The following is a 9,416-nucleotide window of genomic DNA, read 5'->3' on the forward strand; positions in this document are numbered from 1 at the left end:
CTAAAGTAACTTGCCCTAATCTGGTAGGTAGATAAGGTATTACAGGCACACACTTTAGCCTGAATTACTGCCAGTCTTAGCAGTAGTAGTAACCTTTAAAGTTGTTCTGAAATCTCTAGGCTGGCAACACATACAATCAAAACTTGAGTTCCAAAGAAGTTTATTTCTAGACTTCAACACCAGGAATCAAATGTGCGACTTTTATGCAATACATTAGTCTTGAATTCCAAGTTAAGGCTTGATAATAATTGTAAAAGGCCTAAGAATCAGTCGTGGCTATTTAAGCATCTTCATGGAGACATTTACTGCTTGTCAAATGAAAGTTCTATTGCTCTCTCAATAAACGTTCAATTCAAAGTTGTAAGAATTCCACCTAGTTATATACAATAATATTCTTTACCTATATAGAAACTTCATATATTCATTGTAGGTGAAATATCAGCCATAAAGCCATGAGTAAAGACTATTCTTTTGTTTTAAGAATTTAATGCCAACTGATGTTGCTTGTTCAGTTGTGAAGGATTAAAAAGAAAACCATCAATCATCCTCATAGCCAATGCTGCACACTTAATTAAATATCTGTCCTGTTGCCTTAGTAATGAACCATATTTTTCTGCAGTGAGAAAAGGGATGTTGCATGCAACTTAGTAGAAGTTGCAATGACTAAACGTGCTAACTATTCTACAGCAATATTTAACAAAATAAGTGATTCCAATTCAGATACAGGTTAACAGATAATTTTTGATTCGTACACCATGCCTCCATGGTAAACAGCTCTCCAATAACTATTCAAGAAATCACATAATACATTTTAAGGAACCATTAAAATTGAAAGCCAAGGCCATTAAGTTTTGTTCATTCCTAGAGAGAAAGCAGGGGGGGGGGGGGAGTTTATTCCCCTAAACTGCAAATTGAACTGCATGCATATGATTAACATAAGAGTGCTTCACAACTTGATTACCTTAACTGAAGTTTCATTTTCAAGAAGATATTGTAACAACATGCTCCAGTGGGGAACCAAAGAACATTTGGTTCACAGGAAACAAGCTGCTTATTCACAACCCTACAAATCGCTACTAATTAAAGAACTGTGCTTATCAAAAGGTACATTTAAAACAAATGTATTTTTCCCTCTTCTGTATTAAGGAGAAAACATGAGCCACAGTTAAATGGGGATCTGCCATAAATGTGAAAACACTCACTCTTTCCAAACAAGGACACAAACTGATCTGACCATACATGTACACATATAAATAGTCTTGACTATTTTCTGGTACAAGGACTCAACTGACAGACTCACCACTTTATCCATTAATTTCCAAGTTTTTTCTACAGTCCTGCGATCAGCAGCTGCTTGCTTGGGGGGGCCAACTGCATCCTGAATAGCATCAATGAAGCCCAGAATACGCCCTTTGCGGGGGTTTCCTCCTCGGCCACCTGGGTTCCGGCCGTTGAGGGAATTGGCCATCTGGGATCTTAATGTTGTAAGAAAAAGAAGAGTAATGTAAAATATCATGAAATCTCCTCACCCAAACTGACACCCACACCCCACCTTCAGCTAATCACCAAAGGGCAAACACACAGTATAGTGAAAGACCAGGTTAACTTTTGACTATAAGCCCCCCTCCCATCACTCACCCATGGTAATTTTTAGTCAGAAGGAAATGATATTTGATGTATCACGTCATACACAGTCACTGACGGTACCTTAGCACAACTTATGGAAATATACCGCCTTAACAATCTTACAAAAAACAACAACAACCCCACACCACTAATTTTACCCATCAACTTCCTTAATACCTTCAAAATTTAAAGTCACCGGTGAACAGTGATAAACACTCTCCTCCATTTTTTTAAGTTCATGCTTTGTCTCCCTCCTACATGCTCTCACAGATAAATGATTAATCTCCACACATGGTTTGCAAGGGCCACACAACACCCAATACCTAACCAAGGCACTGGTGGTGGTTGTTTTCAAGTGGCAAGTTCCCAAACACCAAGGCTGGGTTGGGTGGGGATTTAAAATAAATAAATACAATAAAATCTCTTATGCCAGCTATATTCAATATACCTACAAGTTAGAAACCTGGAGCGATATTTGTAGATATGTATTCTTAAAGTGTGTTTTTTAAGGGGGGGAGAGGTGGGGGGAAAGGAAAATCCAAAGGAAAACGTTGCTAGTTTTTGTAGATCTCCAAGGTCAGTTTCAAGCAGCAGCGAAGTCCCCCCTCACGGGGAATGTCGGAGAGGTCGGGGGTGAAGAAAGAGGACCCCCAAGAAGCAGCCCCTGACGAGCCTCTCTGGCCCCCTCACTTTGTTCCCTCTCTTCGCGGAGCCTCCCGTCCTCCTTCAGGCACACGCCATCCCTCGGCGCAGCCCGCCGTATTAAATCCCAGCAGTTTTCCTGGTTCCGGTTGCTCGTCGGGCGCTTTCTGTCCCTTGCAGCAACAGCAGCGGCGGCCGCCGCCGCCACACGGCACTCTCCCTTCCTCGAAGCCTCGTCCCCCACCCGGAGCCTCAGGGGCGAGGACTGCAGCAGCACAGCCAACAAAGAGGACGGGACGCCGCTCCCCACCACAGTCTGTGCCGTCGCTGGGGCTCCTCGGGGAAACATGGGGGGCTAATCCGTCCCGGCGGGCCCGTCGTCGTTGCCGCCGCCGCCGTCTCCTCAGCAGCAGCAGCAGCAGCCCCGCTGCCCTCGTTCATCGCTCTGCCCCGGTGAGGGGCGTGCGGGGGCGGCGCTCGAGGGGCCGGACCGGGCGGCGCTAGGACCCGCCCGCAGCCGAGCCCTCCTCGGGAGGAGGCGAGCGAGTGGGCAAAGAGCTCGTGCAGCCGGCGGCACCGCGCCTGCGTACTGTGAGGGAGGAGGGGAGGGGGGGCGCCTCTCTCTCTCTCTCTCTCTCTCTCTCTCTCTCTCTCTCTCTCTCTCTAACGGTGCTAAGGTTCAATTCCCTTGACATTACCCAATCAAAGGTGAGCGCGCGACTGCTAATAGGGGGGAGGAGGGAGTCAGGAGGAGGAAAGAAAAGCCCAAGCTGACAACTTGGTAAGGCTCCCCCCCCCCGCCCAACTTTTAAGAATTCTGGGGGCGGGGGAGGAGGGGGGCAGTTTGTTGGTCCTCCAGTTCCTGACTGATAAGGATATAGGCCAATAAGAGGACGGAGGAGGACTTCCGGCGCTGAGGGGGGGAGTGTTTTTCCCCCCCTTCCCTCCTCCTCCCCCGACTGTGATTCATGAATCGGGCCGAGAGAGCCAAAGGAACTTTTTCTCCGGAAAGTATACGGGGGTCTGTGGGAGTGAGGAAAGCAGGTGAAAGAGGACCGAGGAGGCCGGCGAGGGGGGGGGGCGGTATGATAGAGACAAGGAAATGTATCCGGTTTTTGAGGCAAGGGAGGCTCATGGGAATAGGAATAGGCACCGCCTCGGGGGGAGTCTGGATACGGAGTGTTACGTAAGGACTTCTGCGTGTTTCTTTGCTCCGAAGTAAGCCCCCCCACCCCGGATTCAGTAGCGTGTTACCAGGCCTACCTACCCCACCCCGGCGATCGTACTGGTTCAGATTCCGCGCGCAGTTTAATCCTAAACACATTTGCTCAGAGCTAAGTCTTGACGCTCTTCCCAGCCACACTCAGCCTGCAGGGCTTCGCATTAGGATTGCGGGGCAAGAAAAACGCAGCAAAGCAACTCGACCTCGGGCGGCTTTACTCAGAGGTAAGTGCCGCTGAGGTCAAGTGGGCTTGCTTCCCGAGCAAAACTAGCACGTCAGTTTTCTACATTTCCTTCCCTCCCATCTGTTCCAGGCGACATCAGGCTGCCATCCTGTCGACATGCCCTGGGGAGTAAAACCCACACGAACTCTCAGCAGTGCCTACTTCTGAGGAAACAGACATGCACAACTTTGTGTGCCGCAGAAATCACCCTAGGTCTGCCTGTCAATCAATGGCTGAGGTCTCCTGCGCATGGACTTGGAAGTGAGCCCCACTAAATTCAGCAGGGCAACTTTAGAAGTGTGCACTGCACAAGTTTCACTGCTCTCCATAGAACAGCATGCGTGGTTTTCCCCCCAATGTCTCTTGTTACTTGGTCTCGCCCGCCAAAGTTAATAGTGTGTGAATTCAAAAAGGGCACTTTGAAGCAATGCGTTTAACTCGAGTTAGAGTTAGAACAAGAGTTAGAACAAAGTGCCAAAAGGGTGGTTATGTTTTAAATGAAAACATTTTCCCCTTCCTTAATCTGTGATATTAATGTTGCTTTCTTGGAGTTAAGAATTCACCATAACAAGTAATCTGTTTACTGTGACATACAGTGGTGCCTCGCAAGACGAAATTAATTCGTTCCGCAAGTCTCTTCATCTTGCGAGTTTTTCGTCTTGCGATGCACGGTTTCCCATAGGAATGCATTGAAAATCAATTAATGCGTTCCTATGGAAACCGCCTTCAGACCAGGTCCGGGGACAGTCTGTCCCCCGACCTCTTCTGAAGGCTGGGGGGGGGGACAAGGGCTTTTCTTCCCACCCCCAGCATTTTAAAAAACCCCGGGACAGCGGAGGACTTCTCCGCTGTCCGGGGCGATCTTAAAATGCTGGCGGGCGGCATTTTAAAATCGCCCTGGGACAGCGGAGGACTTCTCCGCTGTCCGGGGCGATTTAAAAGCCCCTGGGAAGGCAGGCAGGGGGGACAAAGACTTTTGCCCCCCGCCAGCCTTCAGAAGAGGTCCAGGACCTCTTCTGAAGGTGGGCGGGGGGCGAAAGTCTTTGCTCCCCCCCCCCCGCCTGCCTTCAAAAGCCGTCCGGGACAGCGGAGAAACGCGCTGCGTTTCTCCGCTCTCCCGGGAAGGCAGGCAGGGGGGAACAAAGACTTTTGCCCCCCGCCAGCCTTCAGAAGGTGTTCCCGCCCCGCCGCCCGGCTTCGGAGGAGCCTTCTGAAGCCCGGCGGCGGGTGGAGGTGTTCCCGCCCCACCGCCCGGCTTCGGAGGAGCCTTCCGAAGCCCGGCGGCGACGGGAGGAGGTGTTCCCGCCCCGCCGCCAGGCTTCGGAGGAGGTCCGAGGACAGTGGGGAAGACGCGCTGCGCTTCCCCGCTGTCCCGGAGATTTCCCTATGGGCTGTCGTCTTGCAAAGCAAGCCCATAGGGAAATTCGTTTTGCGAAGCGCCTCCAAAACGGAAAACCCTTTCGTCTAGCGGGTTTTCCGTCTTGTGAGGCGTTCGTCTTGCGGGGCACCACTGTACAGTTGATACCACAGATGTTGACCATTAGATGTCAAAGAGTGCCATTTTCACATTTCCATGTGTTATGGTGTTCAGGTAAAACCAGGTAAGTGAAGCACTGGGCTCTGGGGAGGAGGCACAAGGGCTCTTACAGGGTCCTAGAGTCCTCACAGCTCCTTCTCAAAGCCTAGTTTGCACTTTCCCAGCTTTGGGAAGGAGGTAAGGGGGCTCTTGAGACCCTGCTACACCCTTGTTCCTCCATCCCAAAGCCTGGCACCCGGCTTAGTCAGCTTTGGGAAGGCAGAGCAAGGGGTGGTTTGTGTATGTGTGAAATTTGGTCTTGCTCCCCACCCCCCAAGACTCTTGTAAGTGCAATCTATGCATATTCACTGAGAAGTAAGTTCCACTGTATTCAGCTTTGGTGCTTACACTTAAATGAATTCACATAGGAATGTTTGATACCTATATGTATAAACCTGCATTTTTCTAACTAGTACAGAGGTGCCTAAACAATTCAGAGATACACTTCGAGCTTCCATATTAGCAAGGAAACAGCATACAAATGGGGATATGCAGTGGGGGGGGGGGGAGAGAGTAAATTTAAGGAACCACAGAAAGAGGGGCAGGGAAGTTGAGGCTTGATATGTAAGGATTATTTTTGTTGAAATGTTTGTTATAAATGAAAATCATAAATAAAAAACTTTTTAAAAGGAAGCAGCGTACAAATCACTTATTTTTAGGCCTTTCTTGCATGTGCCAATTGCAGATTTTTGAATGTGTGGGTTAAGTACCCTAACAATTTTGACTCCACCATAAACTAGTCAAGTAATATCAAGTATTTCTATTATATTGGGTAAATTCATATGAAGAAAAGGTAAATCACTTACCAGTACATTTTTAGGGACTTCATCATTCATCCCTTTTTGTGCTTGTTTCTCTTGAATGCATTACCAAAAACAGTTTATGGAATTGCATTCTGACAAGTGTGAATAAAAATCAGCTAAAAGAGGGCTTTAAAAATATCTTCATCCCTTCAGAGAAACTAAACTTGGTTTAAGCATAAGCTTCATATAGCCTGGGAATAGGAGGCAAAGCGTTTAGATCTGCTGTGTAGATGTAAAGGAAGAACTTCATCCTTCAGTGTTTATTTCAAAATGTGTTATTTCCTGAGAGAATAGCTTTCAGCACTTTGGTGAAATTCTCATTTCTTGTCTAGGGGAAATTATTTCCAATCTTCAGCTTGCTGTTTCTGTAAGAAAAATTTGATCTCTCTTGGCTGTCTCAAAATGTTTTGAATTACATTTGTTCTTCAGTATATGGAATATTTGTATAACTCAGTCTTTTAAAAGAGAACATATATAGTAAATCTTTTACTGTGCTTGGAAGTGTTGATATAATCTGACTGTATCTCACTAACAATAGTAGCTGCTTTAATGGTAGTGAGAGCTCAAAACTTCCACCCCCTGAAACTCTCCCTTGCTTATTGTAGAAATAGGCCACAACTTGTAACTAATAGAAAGGAATTCAACCTGAATAGCACTTACACTTACTAAAATAAAGAGGTAGCTTTATTTGAAGCTCTGTATCTGAAGAAGTGTGCATGCACATGAAAGCTCATACCAAGAACTAACTTAGTTGGTCTTTAAGGTGCTACTGGAAGGAATTTTTTTTTGTTTTGACTATGGCAGACCAACACGGCTACCTATCTGTAACTAAAATAAAGAGGGTTATTGTAGCTTTATGAGTTGTCCAAATACATGTTTAGTTTCCTAAAACAAAAACATTTCACTAGCATGTATAGTTTTTAAACAACAAAAAAGAGCAGCATAACATGATCTGGGCTACAATGCTAAAAACAGTTGCTAGGGAATAAACTCCACATCTGCTGGCATTGCTCAGAAGAAGAAGAAGAAGAAGAAGAAGAAGAAGAAGAAGAAGAAGAAGAAGAAGAAGAAGAAGAAGAAGATGGCCAAGCCCTGAGAAGAGAACATTTACAGTGTCTCTGAGCCCTGCCCCAACATTGGGGTCCAGAGGCCTTTCTTTTCAGTAGCATACAGAATACTGGGCAGATGAAAGTGTACCCCTACCCACCAATCCTACCACCCATTCCCATTTGTACATACTGGCCCATGGTGAGCTCTTTGGGGTGGGGGACATAAGGTTAGTGCTCAGGGAGGGCAACTTGCCCAAAGTTCTCAGACTAGACACTGACCCAGGCTAACTTTACTTAGCTGCCAAAATCAAAGGAATCATCTAATGTTGCAGCTGATGGCATATGTTGGGCTGCACAATAATGCAAGCAGGGTGAAACAACTTGCTTCACATGATAATATGAGGGTGGCAGAATCGAAGGCAGGAATTGATGTGTGAACTGAGATGCAAGTCTTCCTAATGTGAAGGCCCTAGTTGGGTAAGGAGAGACAGCCACCCTTTGGACTCTGCTTCAGGCATCAATATACCTCGGGAGGGAATTACTGGAAACAAAGGGCTTGCACTAAGGTCTGGTTGAGCAGGAAGACTTCATCTTCATGCATAGGCTATTCCAAAAAGAAATCCCTTTACAGGACATCTTACCTGCACTGCAGATGAATGTGGATTCTGAAATTCCTTTGGCTCAAATATGCAAGTGCTGCTCACACACTTGTACATAAATATTCATGTAGGAACATAAAAGCACACACACCTGCACACGTATACTAACATATACTTAAAACTGCACAAATACAAAGTTGGTGATGAGTGAGATGGAACAAGGTGAGGAGAGCCTTTCCTTTGCTTGCCTCTTCTACATACGCACACATGCATAGCTTGGGCAATTAACTGGCTAGATGGTGCTTTATCTTAGAGTGCATCTGTATCTGGAGGCCAAAGTGTGCTCCCTTGCATTACAATAACACACCACGGAGAGCAGTAAGTTTACATTGAGGCTATAAAAGTACAGGCTCCTTGAGAGCACCTCCCTTTTAATTTATAACATAAAAATGTGTCAACTTAATTTCAAAACATCTTTGCCCCTGAGGGAATACTTTTGTATTCATTGCCATGTCGTTTCTTTTAATAATTCCATTCCATCTGCTGAAGCAGGTGCAGAGGGCTCTAACCAAGATGTTGCAATGCATTCTGATGCCTCACACCGCCTCTTTATTTTGTCAAGTCTTCCTTGGAATGTCACAGAAGTTTCCATCACCTATAACTGCATTCACTACTGACTACTCAGAAAACTCTAAATGGTGCATAAAAAATTATTTCATATTATATATATATCTATATCAGTGTGTGTGTGTGTATTCTTCAATATGGTAAAATGAAATTTTGACCTTGCGTTTATTTTTAAATAAAATATTGAATGATTTCAAAATGTTTCAGTTTCAGTGATGCAGAGTGGCAGTTTCAAATTCTTTCTAGTTTTCACTCTGACTAATATTATGATGCTGCTCAGCCCTTGCTAACTCCTTTGCACTCTTTTTTTTTTGTGAACTTAAGATACAGCTCTTGTTATTTTTCAGAATTTAATGCCCAGTTACACATAATTAGTTTCTCTGAAGTTACCAGATGCACAATTTCAGTTCTGTTTTTAAAGTTTCATTTTAAAAAACAAAGTACACTGGAATGAAACCCGTTACTTGTAAGAAGTCCTACTGGCATCATTGGTTGCGACAGTTATGTTTTATCTGAAATTATAATTATTTCTGTCTATATTAAATACATTACTGGATATTATTTAATGGGAATCATTTGTATTCAGACTTTCTGTGGCAGTGAATGCGTAGTCTACAACATGAATGAACTCCCTCAAAAAAAAAACAACCACCAAGTTGCATGCAAACTAGTCATTTTATAGTGCTTCTGCAGAAAGCAGAATTACATTGCTTAAGAGGATAGTAACATGCAATGTAAAGGACATAGTTGAAATTTGTGCAGCTCTAAGGAATATAAAATGAATGGATGTGTTTCCAAAACATTAAATTGAAGGATAATGTACCATAACGTATTAAAAATGTGTAATAGTCCTACTGGTCTTGTGGGGAGAAATAGTCTGGGGCACGGGGAAATGTATACTTATATGCAGCAGGCTGTAGATCATCCTATCCAGCTTCCATAGCACTGTTTAATTAAAGTGATTTTATATTTGAAGCAAATGGCTGAACATGTTGCATATCTGGAAAGCTGTTTTAAAGCCATGGGTCTGCCTGCCCTGGTGGTTTTTA

At 44.9% G+C, this 9,416-nt stretch overlaps 1 protein-coding gene across 5 annotated transcripts in view; it reads right to left on the reverse strand.

Moving 5' to 3' along the window:
* CBLB (Cbl proto-oncogene B) overlaps positions 1-2,839 on the reverse strand; it is a 59,965-nt gene extending 57,126 nt beyond the window's left edge. The window contains exons 1-2 of one of the 5 annotated variants that reach the window (XM_077927194.1): positions 2,079-2,839; positions 1,301-1,475 (exon numbers count right to left, since the gene is read on the reverse strand). In XM_077927194.1, coding sequence (XP_077783320.1) covers positions 1,301-1,468 — 168 coding nt within the window. In that variant the 5' untranslated portion in view covers positions 1,469-1,475; positions 2,079-2,839. Of the gene's footprint in view, positions 1-1,300; positions 1,476-2,074 lie in introns of those variants that run through there. The other 4 variants (XM_077927193.1, XM_028726697.2, XM_077927196.1 and 1 more) reach the window with 4 other exon arrangements.
* Positions 2,840-9,416: the final 6,577 nt, after the last annotated feature.

This window comes from Podarcis muralis, chromosome 4, assembly GCF_964188315.1.
Source record: "Podarcis muralis chromosome 4, rPodMur119.hap1.1, whole genome shotgun sequence".
NCBI lineage: Eukaryota > Metazoa > Chordata > Lepidosauria > Squamata > Lacertidae > Podarcis > Podarcis muralis.